General features: G+C 36.1%; 1 protein-coding gene across 1 annotated transcript in view; it reads right to left on the bottom strand.

The window, feature by feature from the left end:
- Positions 1–237: 237 nt before the first annotated feature.
- The window catches only part of FCHO2 (FCH and mu domain containing endocytic adaptor 2), a 139,590-nt gene continuing 125,398 nt past the window's right edge, over positions 238–14,429 (bottom strand). Inside the window, exons 24-27 of the mRNA XM_049649622.1 lie at positions 7,708–7,907; positions 6,944–7,008; positions 2,984–3,148; positions 238–2,662 (exon numbers count right to left, since the gene is read on the bottom strand). Coding sequence (XP_049505579.1) covers positions 2,640–2,662; positions 2,984–3,148; positions 6,944–7,008; positions 7,708–7,907 — 453 coding nt within the window. The 3' untranslated portion in view covers positions 238–2,639. The remainder of the gene's footprint in view (positions 2,663–2,983; positions 3,149–6,943; positions 7,009–7,707; positions 7,908–14,429) is intronic.

Below are 14,429 nucleotides of genomic sequence, written 5' to 3'. Positions count from 1 at the left end.
TGAGAAAATGTATTTAAATATGTTTAAAAATCACTTTCAAAAAATTTCTGCATCTTGGGGTTATAATGCAAATGAAGTTTTCCTATATAACCAGTTGAACTAAATTAACAGAGCAATCTGTATGCCTGTCAAAATGGTGATACCATGTTCAAAACCAATTACTCCTCACCTGCCCCGCATTGTCCTAACCATAGCTATTACTATCAATAGGGGTACAAAGACACATAAACCAACTGATAAATTATATATTACATGTTTATTAAGGGCACAACTTTTATGTAAAATTTACATTTTATGAAAAAATCAAAAATATTTACAAAATTGTGTAAGATAGATTTGCATTGTTCTAATTACAACTCAAAGTAGTAAATAACATTTCTTAAAAACTCACATTTGTTAGAGTTCTTTGTTTACAAATTCTTGGTTAAAGAGGCAGCTACAAAGTTTATCACTATACACCAGCAAGAACCAGCTTGCTAAATACATTTCCCATTGAAAATCTACTGGTCTTTTTTACACCATTAGTGGATTTTTAAATGAAAAAAAAAAATCAATATAAACTCATATGGCTTCAAAATTGTAGCCTGCGCCTAATACAAATGTAGGTATCGACACTTGGCATGAAGACTGTGGTAATCAGAAAGTGCAGAAGTTCAACCATTTTACTAATCTGTACACGTTTTAGGTAATACTTGATTCGAAACAAACCTGGTGAGTGTAACTGTGTCTGAAGTCCAGTAATAAAGTATTAACTGCCCACAGAAAGCAGTGTGATTGCAAAGCAGTTACATTTAAGATTCCAGTAAGGGATTGTAATTGGCATTTAAAAGAGCACAACATAAGAGTTAGAAATTCCCATTTTGCTATTTAGTGAACATGAACATTTCAGCAAATTGTCTTAATATGCTGCTTTAGTCAAATCTAAATGTGAAATTGGGCTAATACTGAATATACTTAAAAAGCACATACTGTGTTCTATGTATTGCTAATAAGTAGATTTTCTGCTGTATTTAGTAGAACAAGGTGTTACATAAATGTCTAGTAGTAGGGGTTTTAATGTTCTGTAAAGCTTAACAGAATAATTAGTGGTTTTATATAAATTATCATATATAACAATTTATCACTTCTACGTAAAAGGCAGGACATTGGTATTTATAAATAAAATTCCCACTTGTAAATTATGAAACTGTCCAAAACATTTTAAGTCCTTCAATTAGGATTTGCTATAAAGTTAGGTTTTTTTTACTATTTAATATTAGTAGTTCAAGAAATGCTTAACCCAATCCATCACTTCAAATCCTCTCCCAATTTCTAGCAGTTGGCAATTAACCAATAACATACAAATTGGTAACTGTCCCAATTGTTGAAAAGAAAACAAACGGCAGTACTTCTCCAATGCCAAAACTAATCTTCTCTAAAATGAGTTCCTCACAAAATACAAAACTCATGCCCCCAACACATTCATTCAATGTATAAATTTCCAATGATAAACAGAATGAAAGGAAGTGTCAAATTGAGGATTAAAATAGCAGTTACCAAGTTACCTTTAGTTTTTCATATTGGTTTTATGATTTACCTACTTAGGTGGAATATCTGAAGGTAACTTTTCTTCCCCTGTAAACATAGGCGATTAGGTGTATTTCTCTTTCTATCGGCTACAGTGTATCACTAAAGAAGTGAGCCAGGATTTTTAGGTACAAATTAACCTTTAGTTACTCTGAATTCCCTTCCCAATTGAGGTCAAGATATTTACAAAATGGCAATTATCTTGTAAAAATGCTTGACCACTCTAACACTGAATAGAAGAGCCAGACTGAAGGGAAAAAAAGTGAGGCACATTAACGAACACAAACCTGGATAGGCACATTTCTGGCTTTTGTTATTGTTTTAAAAGGCACACATTATGCAATCCATATAAAAATAAATTAAATCTACAGCATTAATTCTTAAAAACAATCACAAATTCTATAAAGTTAACTAACTGCAGAAGTAAATTTCTCTGCTGTCTTTTGCAAGCTTATTTTAAAACACATTGCACTTGAGAATTAAAAAAATCATATAAAACACCATTTACACTTTATTAATGTTTCTATGAGATTCAAATTATACATTTTTTGCGTACACCTTGGACTCTGGTCTGATTACTTTATGGCACATAACTCAATTTGATTGAGTGTTCAGAATTCACGTTATCCAAAACTTAGAATTCACGTTCTGTCTCCATTCAATATCAAGCTTAGGAAATTTCAAACCTATCTCTGACTCTCAAAATTTATGGAAAGCTGAATTATTTGGTGCTTGCTCTCCTGAAATTTTAGGTCTGATAGTACACTATATAACTCAACATAGACACTGAAGACAATATGAAATTTCAGCCTAGGAAAACTTCATTTTACTGAGAATCTCTACAAATGTGCTTCTGGAATATTGCAGTTGATCATTAACAGCGTTGAAAATCATTTCAGTGCTATTGCTTTTGATGACTCACTTCAAAAGTGCAATTTAATGTTTGTAATCAGTTCTCAAATGTGTGTACGTTCAAAGGACCTAATAGAAGCTAGAATCGTGTTGGAAAGAACAGACAATGCAGGATGTCAGACTTGTGCTTCTGTCTCGAGCCAACCCGTTTCCCAGGTCCATCAGCAATCTGCCAGGTATCGTCCTGAAAAACACCAAGCAGAACCATGCAATTATAATTACAAATGAACTCAAAGGACGACATTTTCACTGTGGTTACAGACACAGAACCCTAGTTCCCATCTGCTGTTTATGATACATGAGAATCCGATCACAGGTGTCCATGTATACTGACCACAGTTATTCCCTCCCAGGTGTGTCTCTACCTGGCACTTTGTACCAAAGGTCGAAGAAGAAATTTTCCATGACTAGATGATAAACTGCTTGACAGTTTATAAAATAGTTGCTTAGTAGCACACTGTTAGAATGTTCCCATGTACACTAAAAACAAAGTCTCTTAACTTACCAGTGGCAAACCGCTTCTTTACTAAGGAAAGCCTATAGCCAGTGCCTACAAGTTCGATATCTACTCCCGAGAGGGTACTTCCCTCGCTGAGGAACTGCACTGCAAGTGTTGTGGGTTTACTAGGTCCTTCTGAAAGATCAAATTTTGCTCTGAGGGACCCAGAACCTACAAGGAAAAGAATAAAGAACTTACCCAGGGCAACATAAAATTAACAGAAAAAACAAATAAGATAAACTATGTTCTATGCCAAATGCATAAAATGTATATAGTAAACACATCAATGTCCTGTGTCCAAATCAGACTTGATTCAAAGAATCTGAATTAAGTCGTCTTTTTTAAATTGATTTTTTAATGTTTATTTATTTATTTAAATTTTTTTTTTAACGTTTATTTATTTTTGAGACAGAGACAGAGCATGAACAGCGGAGGGGCAGAGAGAGAGGGAGACACAGAATCTGAAGCAGACTCCAGGCTCTGAGCCATCAGCCCAGAGCCCGACGCAGGGCTCGAACTCACGGACTGTGAGATCATGACCTGAGCTGAAGTCGGACGCTTAACCGACTAAGCCACCCAGGCGCCCCAAAGTTTATTTATTTTTGAGAGAGAGAGAGGATGAGTGGGGAGGGGCAGGGAGAGAGGGAGACGGAATCCAAAGCAGGCTCCAGGTTCTGAGTTGTCAGCACACAGCCCAATGTAGGACTCAATCTCACAAACTGTAAGATCATGACCTGAGCCAAAGTGGGATGCTTAACTGAGCTACCTAGGCACCAGTGAATTAAAAGTACTCTTAATCCTTGCTTTTCTTTGACTTAAGAGTAAACACCCCTGTAGATCTGTATTGAGATTCAACATGATACAGACACATGTTGAAGTTAAAAAAAAAAAAAAAGTCAATGTGGGCAGTTCAGAGGAAAGCACTTAGAGGAGTAGTGCGAGTAGGAATAAAGTCCAAAAACAATGATGACAGTCAACTACCATATTACAGGGATGGGAGAAGTAAAGAAGGAAAGACAGCTAAGATTAGGAAAGCTGTATCAATATTATTATTTTCTATTCCCCTTCTTAAAATTTAACTTGCCTATCATGCCAAATACAGCTGACTTTTGAGCAACATGGGTTTGAACTCTGTGGGTTCACTTAAACAGAGATTTTTTTTCATTTGGTGCAGTGCTCTTAAGTGTATTTTTTGTCTTTTCTGATTTTATTTCCTTTTATCTAGCTTATTTTAACAGTACAGTATATAACACATAAAACCTACAAAATACCTGTTCATTGACTGTTTATGTTACCGGTAGAGCTTCTGGGTAACAGTAGGCTGTTAGTAATTAAGTTTGGGGGGGGAGGAAAGTTATACATGGATTTTTGACTATGCAGGTCCACCAGGGTGAGTGGTGTGCGGGGGCTTGGCACTTCTAAGCCCTGCATTGTTCAAGGGTCAACTAGATATTTGAGATGTCTTTTCAGTCTAACCATTTATTCTACATACCTCAGTCTAACAGTATGCCAGAAACTGTAAAGCAAAAAATTGTGATGAATATGATAAATGCTACAAAAGTGCTCTGAATTGCTATGGGCACAAAAGCACATAAAATGATGGTGGAGAGGACAGTGTGAATTGCAGGCAGGGGTAACTACAGGTAGAGAGGGGAGAGAATTCAATGCCTTTAAGGGAACTGCATGCATATCAGAAGACCTAGAGGATAGGATACAAGAGGGGCAGAAGACTAGAATGGTAGGAAGGAACAAGCTCCAAATATCTTTACATGCCACGATAAAAAATAATCATAGGAAGTCACTAAAGATAAAGAAGACAAAAACAATTCAGATTAGGGTCTTAAAAGGGGACAGAGGTACAAGGTGCCAGGTAGGGAAACCGACTGAAAGTCAATAAAATAGTGTAGGATTCTAGGTGACAGTTGAAGTGGATCTCAATCAGGCTAAGGGAAAGGAAAGAAGAAAATGCATTTGAAAAATATTTCAGAGTTGGGATCGAGAGGGGGAAAGGAGGAGGAGTCTAAGAGTGTGCCCAGGTTTCCAGTCAAGGAAAACAGACAGAACCGCTAGGTAGCAGGAGCAATATTCTAGGATACACAGAAGTAGAACAGCACAGCATAACCCTGATCCATCCTGCACTACTGTGCCTCATGGCACAGATTGGCTGGGAGGATGAAATGCTGCCTAATTTTTAACCACCATCCAAGCCCAAGTCCTCCTTAGACTTGCACAATTCTCTTGATAGGCAATTCAATTCTGTGAAAGTTCTACAGTCCAAGAGCAGCCACCTTGACAAATCTTAAACTTGAAAATTATTTCCTGTCCCTCTTCTGGGCATAAAGCCAGGGCAGAAACAATTTCTATTGTACAGTATCCTAATTTGCATATTTCTTTTTAAAGGTTAACCAAATCAGAACATTTATAGTATTTTTCCATTTCCTCACATAGATATCCTGATTCCTGAACAGCAGAGGAAAAGTATTCATCTATCTGATTAGAAAATTTGTACCCTGTTTTTGAGGAAACAATTTCCCTTGTTAGTACTTACAAAAGTATAGTTTCATTAAGTAGGGGGAAATATGTATTCTCATTTTCCTGCTAGCTGGTTACGTAAGCCCTCAATTCAAACAGGATTTCTGGTTTACTTCCAGATTTAACTAGGAATTTCAGTTTTGTGCCCCCAGAAGCGATACAGCTCCAGCAGAAGTCAGCACCTTTGGCACATGAAAATAGGCAACAAAGGAACTGAAGATCTACTTGGTTATTTCACCAAATAGGTGGTTCTCTAGTAAAAGTATGATTCAGCATGACATGTATAAATAGCCACTATAGATATATTCCTGCTTTTTGATACAGAAATACATAGGAGAAAAACCAGGGATATGACTTATGCTTTGATCACATTATGCTTAAAGTGTTCAAAGAGAAAAAGCTAAGCAAAATTTGAAAAGCTAAAAAAAAAAAAAAAAGTCCTACTTAGTAATAGGAAAAGTTATTGGAGGTTAAGTAGGCATCCAAAAAAGAGCAAGAGAATTCTTTTTTTTTTTTTTAATTTTTTTAATGTTTATTTATTTTTGACAGAAAGAGAGAGAAAAAGCATGAGCAGGGGAGGGGCAGAGAGTGAGGGAGACACAGAATCCGAAGCAGGCTCCAGGCTCTGAGCTGTCAGCACAGAGTCCGATGTGGGGCTCGAACTCAGACTGTGAGATCATAACCTGAGCTGAAGTCAGACGCTCAACAGACTGAGCACCCCAGGTGCCCCAGGAGAATTCTCTTAAGAGAAAATAGGAATAATTAATGTTAAAGACTTGATTGTCCTGGAAATTACATTCTAAACTGAGGGAAGACAAGACAGAGACCAGCCAGCAGAGATTTTTCCTTTGCCTTGTGAGCACAAACAGATACAGACTTGGTGGGAGTAAGCAATTAACTTGTTTCTCCTTAAAATAATTAGCAGAGAAGTAAAGGCTGTTGATGGTTAGTTTTACTAAGGAGAAATGACCAGGAAAAGTTCTCTTGGAAAGTGAAGTAGGCAAACAAAGGGGCTTGTGAAAGCCTGCAAGCTTCTACATGATTTCTGGGAGGACAGGAGGACCCCAGGAACAGAATGAGCTAAATGGTACATAAAATCAGTTTCAGTTATCAGGTTACCCAGATGGACAGACAGTTCTACTTGAAAATACCTAATAATAGTCTCATGTGAATGTATGCATTTACATAGTATTTATAAAGTTAGAGCAAAACAAATCATTTTTCTTACAGAGAAAGCATATTCAATCTAGAGGGGAAAAATGGGTTCTGAATGTCAACTGGTCCACTCTTATTTAAGGTATTAACTTCCATCTAGTGGTCAATTCTAGAACTGAAGGCATGAAAATCTAGGAGAAAACTGTCCATAAAAATGCCTCAAAAATCAGTTTTCATGGACACTGAATTACAAACAAAAAGGCATACACACACACTTACCTCCATTTTCTGATTTTTCTGAAATACCAGACAGTTTCCAAAAGGCTTTCATTTGTTCTGCATTCCTATAAGAACAAATATCTTCTGATTAAGTGTCTAGTATAGGGGCTTAAAAATGGATGGGCTGTCAATAAATGAATACATTTTAAGTATTTCACCAAAACAACTATAGGGCTAAATTTACTTTCAGTAGTATCACCAGGTGATAATGTGTTTACGATGTAAGTAAATATAATGCTATATCTTAATGGAAGTTTACTAAATTACATAATTCTTCTAGTCAGAAAAAGGAACACTGAAAATATATGTGGTTCAGTACCTTCATTACTGAAGGACAACAAACTTTTATTAAACAGTGAAGAATCGAGAGTGTTAGTCTATACTAATTCAGGGAACAAGAGAGGTAGTTAAGAGATGAGAATTCCTAAACTATTAAGACAGGTGTTCTTACAGAGATGATAGATGCTATATTTACCCCTCTAAAATAATAAGTATTATTTTTTAGAAAAATAAAGTTGATGGAGGTTAAGTGATTTACCTAAAGGTAAAGTTGTACTGAGTCATTCAAGCCTGGGTGGTGAACGCAAACTTACTTTTGGATTGAGGCTATTGTGATTTGACTAGTAAGATGAACAGCATCTTTTACACCATAGTTTTTATGGTAAAATGCACGAATACTTTTCAAGCTTACAACTTTGAAAATGGGTTCTACGAGTTGAAGCTTGCAGCAAAATTTAGCAGGAATTCAGAAAAGTCAAATTTACCATATTGCAGGGGGAAGGGACTGCATATTTGTGACTCCTCCATCCACTGGTACCACCACCTGTATGTTTGAAAGCACGCTCGGTGCCACCATAGCTTCTGGGTTGTACTTATAATCCACTCTAAGATCTGTGGTGCCAGCACTACACTTCCAATATGTTGCAAGATTTAGAGGAGTGGACTGAATACCATTTGATGATACCTTTAAAGAGAAAAAGAAAAAAGTTAGTTTTTGCCCAAAAAGTAAACAAGTCATGCTGAAGACATGTATGCTTGAACACAAGAGTTCTCAGAATCAAAAATAATGACGGAAATATCGTTAGGCAGAAGAAAGCAGGCTTATCTCCGAGGAGTAAGAGCCAGTCTCACAGTGTGGATCTAGGACTACCTACATCAAAATGTCCATGACAGTTGTGTAAAATACACATTCCTATAGGTCCAAATGCAGAAAATCTGACTCAACTGCTTAGGTGCTAGGTCCAGAAAGAAGTATGTCATCAGGTGATTCTTCTTTATGCATGTTAACTTAAGAATCCCTTTCAACATCCAACACAGAATTCAATTCTAAGATTCCTTACAAATTAAAAGAATTTAAATTAAAAAAAAAAAAAAAAAAAGGATAAGTCACCAGGCAATACTGCAAGTCTGGAATTAGAATACTTCCGTACTTCAAGTGTTTAATTTTAATCACATGACCCCTAGTAAATGGTGTAATTCCTTTGCATTCTTTAGATCCTTGCTCAAGTTAACTCCTTTTTAATGAGACCTACCCTGATCACCCTGTTTGTACACTAACATTGCATTTCCAGTTTTCCCTATTGTTTAACCAACTCAGCCACCCAGGAACCCTCAGTTTTCCTTATTGTGAACACTATGCTTTTTTTCGAGATAACAAAACATACATACATACTACCTCTCATGCTATTCCTGGCAATTAGCAAGCACTGAATAATAAATGTTTACTGAATTAAGAATAGTGAATACCCGGAATAAACTCTAAGCCTACTTAAGTCACACCACTTTCTATTCCTTATTTATTTCCCAAAAACGTAAGCCATATTAATACAATTACTCTATTAAAATTTCAGATAATACATTAAGTATATGAAGTAGGAAATTTATCCCTTAGCATTCTTACTCCCCACTGTTAACACTGTAGGCACGCATGCACAGATCTCATTATTTCTAATGGCTGTAGTAATTCATTTAATCATTGGCTTCTATAGATGTGTGCTCACATGGTTTCCATACAGTGCTGCAGTGAAAATCCTTTGCACCTTATCTTCTTTTTTTCCTCCCATGTGTGCTATTTTTGACAAACTGATTTCTTGAAGTGGAATTAAAGGTTTGACTATTCAGCAGTTTAATCCAACAGCTATTCAACAATCTAACAGAACTGCTTTCTAAGAAGTTCGATTAATTTGTATGCCTACTAACAAGTGGTCACAGCTCTCTTAGTACAGTCTTTCCCATTTTTGTTAATCTGATGGGCTAAAACTGCTATCTCATTGTCACCTTAGTATCCACTGCTCTGATTACTATAGACATGAAACATCTTTCATAAGTTACCTATCTCTTGAGTTAACCATCTTTTATTTAAAAGAGCTCTTCAGAGTAAGCCTTTTGGTCTATCTTATTATATTATGAAAACTTTTCCCTCAGATTAGATACTAATTCTGTTTAAGACTTTGTTTTAACAAAGAGTTTATACACATTTATTTATTGTCAAATATCCCTCTCATATCATGGCTTCTGGGTTCTGTATTACACTTAAAAAGGTCTTGACACTTCAAGATCAAAATATGTAAAAACATATACATATTAAAAATATACATATATACACACACACACTTGCACACTTTATATTCATCCATGACTTTACCCCATTAAAACTTAAACATTACTCCACATTACCATTTAAAACATTTTTATTCCAAGCTTTATTCTTCCAGAAAACTTGAAAATGACTGTCAAGTTCCCAAACACCAATATATACACACTTCCACTGGATTTCTGATCAGGATCGCATTAAATTTCTAAGTTAATTTAGAAACACCTAAGCTTTTTACAACATGACTCTTCATCTGAATAAAGTATACCTTTAGAACTATATTCAACTCATTAGAAATAGTGTTAGGTTTCTTCCTAATTAGTTTTTATTATGTGTTCATTGTGATTACAGGAAAGGATAGTTTAACATGTTTTTTAAATTTTATTGTGGTATAATTGACATGAGTTTCAGGTGGACTACATAAAGGTTCAATATTTTATGTACTGCAAAATAATCACAACTACTTTTTCTCGTGATGAGGATTGAGATTTACTCTTTTAGCACCTCTGAAATATGCAATATGGTTTTACTAACCTTAGTCATGATGCTGTATCTTCCATCCTCATGACTTATTACTGGAAGTTTATACTTTTGAATCCTTTCACCCACTTTGTCTACTTCCCTCCAAACCCTATATCTGGAAACAGTATGTTCTCTGTTGCCTCTGAGCTTGGCATTTTGTTTTTTAGATTCCACACAGAAATGGAATTATATGGTATTTCTCTTTCATTGTCTTAGTTCACTTAGCATAATGGAATTGCTGCCTCTTCTATTTTTTTTTGAAAAGTTTGAGAAGGATTGGTAATAATTCTTCGCTGAAAATTGGGTAGAATTCACCAGTGGGACAGTGTAGTCCTGGACTTCTGTTCCTGGAAGGTTTTTGATTACTGATACAGTCTCTTTACTAGTAACTGGTCTATTGAGATTTTCTACTTTATCAGGATTCAGTCTTAGAAGGCTGTCTGTTTCTAAAAATTTATTTCTTCTAGGCTGTTCAATCTGTTGGCATAAAATTGTTTGTGGTGGTTTCTCATGACCCTTTGTATTTGCACAGTATCAGTTGTAAGGTCTCCTCTCTTATTTCTGTATTTATTTGCACCCTATCTGCTGTTTTCTTGGTGAATCTGATTAAAAGTTTATCAATTTTATTTATCTTTTCAAAGAACCAGCTTAGTTTTTTCTATTGTATTTTTAATTTGTATTTGATTTCTGCTCTTGGTTACTTCGTCCATTCCACTAACTGTGGCTTTATTCTTCATTTTCTTAGTTCTCCGAGGTGTAAAGGAAGTTTGAGATTTTTGTTTGCTGGGTAGGCATTTATTGACAGAAACATCCTTCTTAGCACTGTTTTTGCTACATCCAGTAATTTTGGCATGTCCATTTTCATTGGTCTCGAGATAATTTTTCATTTCTCTTTTGATTTATTCATTGACCGAATGGTTGAGTAGCATATTGTTTAATTTACACAAATTTTTTAATTTTCCAGTCGTCTTCCCATAATTGATTTCTAGTTTCGTATCATTTTGGTCAGAAAAGATGCTTAACAGGATTTCTGTCTTTTCAAATTTATTAATACTTGTTTTGTGGCCTAACCTATGATCTTCTCTAGAGAATGTCCCATGTGCACTTGAAAAGAAGGTATATACTGCTTTGGGATGGAATGTTCTGTATATATCTTTTAAGTCCATCTGGTCTATCATGTCATTTAAGAAAAACGTTTTCTTATTGATGTCTGTCTAGATGACGTAAGTAGGGTATTGCCCTTTTGTATTGCTCTCAATTTCTCCCTTTAAGGTCTGTTAAAAGATAGATTTAGGTGCTCCACTGTTGGGTGCATAAATATTTACAAATATAACATCATCTTGGTGGAGTGACACCTTTATCACTATATAATGCCCTTTTCTCTTAATTCCTCTAATTTTAAAGTCTATTTTGTCTATTAACCTACCCCAGATTTTTTTTTTTTAATGTTTATTTATTTTTGAGACAATGTGAGAGACAGAGTGCAATCAATGGAGGGGCAGACAGAGGCAGACACAGAATCTGAAGTGGGCTCCAGGCACTGAGCTGTCAGCCCAGACACCTAACCTACCCCAGCTTTTGATTTCTATTTGTAAGGAGTACCTTTCCCATCCTTCACTTTAACTCTGTCCTTTTTAAATTTTTTTTTTTAATGTTTTATTTATTTTTGAGAGAGAGACAGAGCATGAACAGGGGAGGGGCAGAAAGACGGGGAGACACAGAAACCGAAGCAGGCTCCAGGCTCTGAGCTGTCAGCACAGAGCCCGATACGGGGCTCGAACTCACGAAATGTGAGATCATGACCTGAGCCAAAGTCGGACGCTTAACTGACTGAGCCACCCAGGCACCCCATTAACTCTGTCCTTCTATATGAAGTGAGTCTCTTATGCATAGCATTATATATGGGTGATACTTTTAACCCACTCATCCATTCTCTTTTGACTGGATAATTTAGTCCATTCATAGTTAATTACTGATAGGTATGTACTTACTGGCATCTTCTTAACTGTTTTCTGGCTGTTTTTGTAGTTCGTTTTTTTTTTTTTCCCCACCTGTGCTCTTCCTTTGTGGTTTGATGACATTATTACTGATTTGCTTAAATTCCTTTTCATTTTTTATGTATCTACTATACATTTTTATAGTTACCATGAAGCTTACATATAACAACCTATATTTATAAGTATTTTAAGTTGAGAACTGAAAATTGAACATATTCTAAAGCTCTACAGTTTTAGTCTCCCTCCACTGCACATTTTATGTTTTTAATGTTACATTAAAACAATTATTTTAATGTTTATTTTTGAGAGCATGAGCCAGGGGGAAGAGGGAGGGAGGGGGAGAGAGAGAGAGAGAGAGAGAGAGAATCCAAAGCAGGTTCCAGTCTCCAAGCTGTCAGCACAGAGCCTGACACAGGGCTCTAACCCACAAACCAGAGATCATGACCTGAAGCCAAAGTCAGATGCTCAACCGAGCCACCCAGGTGCCCCTGAGATCACATTTTATATCTTTTTATCTAGCGTATCCCTTAACTGATTATTGTAGTTAATTTTACTATTCTTGTCTTTTAACCTTCATCCTACCTTTTATAAGTAATTAATCCATTCCACCTTTACCATATGTTTACCTTTACCAGTGAGATTTATACTTTTTTAATTAGTGCCCTTTACAGCTTAAAAAAGTCCCTTTAACATTTCTTGTGAGGCTGGTTTAGTTGTAATAAACTTGTTTAGCTTTTGCTTCTCCAGAAAACTCTTTCTCTCTCCTTCAATTCTAAATGAAAACTTTCCAGGGTAGAGTATTCTTGGTTGGAGATTGTTTTCTTTGAGCACTTTGAATGTATCCTGATCTCCCCTTTCTGGCCTACAAGTTTGTGCCAAAAAAATCTGATAGCCTCAGCAGATATATAACAAGTGGTTTTTCTCTTGCTACTTTTAAGACCTCTTTACCTTTGACTTTTGATATTTTAATTATGTCTTGCAGAAGTCTCATTAAGATCATCTGATTTGGAACTGTCTGGGCTTCCTGGATCTGGATGTCTGTTTCCTTCCCCAGGTTAGGGAAGTTTTCAGCTATTAGGTCTTCAAGTTGTCTGTGCTTTTCTCTATCCTCTCCTTCTGGAACACCTGATGCAAAAGTTAGTCTGCTTGAGGTTGCCCCTTTAAGTCCCTTGAGCTTTCCTCACTTATTTCATTCTTTTTGCAGCTCTGATTGGGTGAGTTACACTGTTCTGTCATCAAGTTCACCAATCTCTTCTGCTTCATCTAATCTGCTGTTGAACATCACTAGTTTTTCAGTCAGATATTATATTCTTTGGCACTGTAACTTCTATTTGATACTTTCTTATATTTTCTGTTTCTTTGTTAAAGTTCTCACTGGGTTCATCCATTGTTATCCTGAGTTCAATGAGCATCTTTATGACCATTACTTTGAATGTTCTATCAGGTAAATTACTTACCTCCACTTCATTAAGGCTTTTTTGTGAGGTTTTATCTTGTTCTTTGATTAGGAACATATTCTTTTGTTCCTTTATTTTGTTTGACCCTGTTTGCTTCTATGTATTAGATGAAACAGCCACCTCTCCCACTCTTGAAAGAGTGGCCTCATGCACATGACCCTTTATCATTCAACCTTGCCTTAGCTGTTGCTTGTCTTTTGAAACTTTGTGATTACCAAAGAAGCCTATTCTTTAATAGCTCCCAACTGTTGAGGGTGTGCCAAGACCTGTCAGCACCTAGACTGAGACTGACTGGAAGCCAAACCATCAGGCAGCAGCTTTTAAAGAATGCAAATATAACTGGTCTTGCAAGACCACAAGCATGAGCCCTGCTGGCCACCAGACCAGGCAATCTAGAGGTGTCCCGCTGGGCAACAGTTGAAAAAATCAGGGCTTCAGACAAGCGTATAAGCTCCCTTCTGGGAGATACCACAAGCTGCAGCAAGGCAGGAGAGCACAAAAAATGACATCGCTCAGCCTATGTTCCCTGGATCATAAAAATGGTACCCTTTTAAAGAAAAAAAAAATCTGGAGTTAATATATAATATAGATTAATATATGTGTTATATATAATACATAATATATATTATTATATTATATAATTATAATTATATAATTATATAATATAAATTATTTTAATATACATATTAAAAATCTGGGGTATGTGTGCGTGTGTGTGTATGGCACCTGCCAGCTTTGGGCACTAAAGTGCTGCCTACTAGCTCCTCTATCCCTGGAGAGTATCTCAGTAGGCCTCTGCCTCACTGGCTCACACTTTATGATAAGCCAAATGACTCTCTTTTCTCATATAATGTGGTCACTTTTTGATTGGCTGCTTCTGCATTGGTCCCTAGGCTGAGTCTGTGTGAGAATCCTCT

The sequence above is a fragment of the Panthera uncia genome (assembly GCF_023721935.1).
Source record: "Panthera uncia isolate 11264 chromosome A1 unlocalized genomic scaffold, Puncia_PCG_1.0 HiC_scaffold_17, whole genome shotgun sequence".
NCBI classification, from domain to species: Eukaryota; Metazoa; Chordata; class Mammalia; order Carnivora; family Felidae; genus Panthera; species Panthera uncia.
Note: the sequence above shows the minus strand (reverse complement) of the source record. Positions and strands in the feature narration are given on the sequence as shown.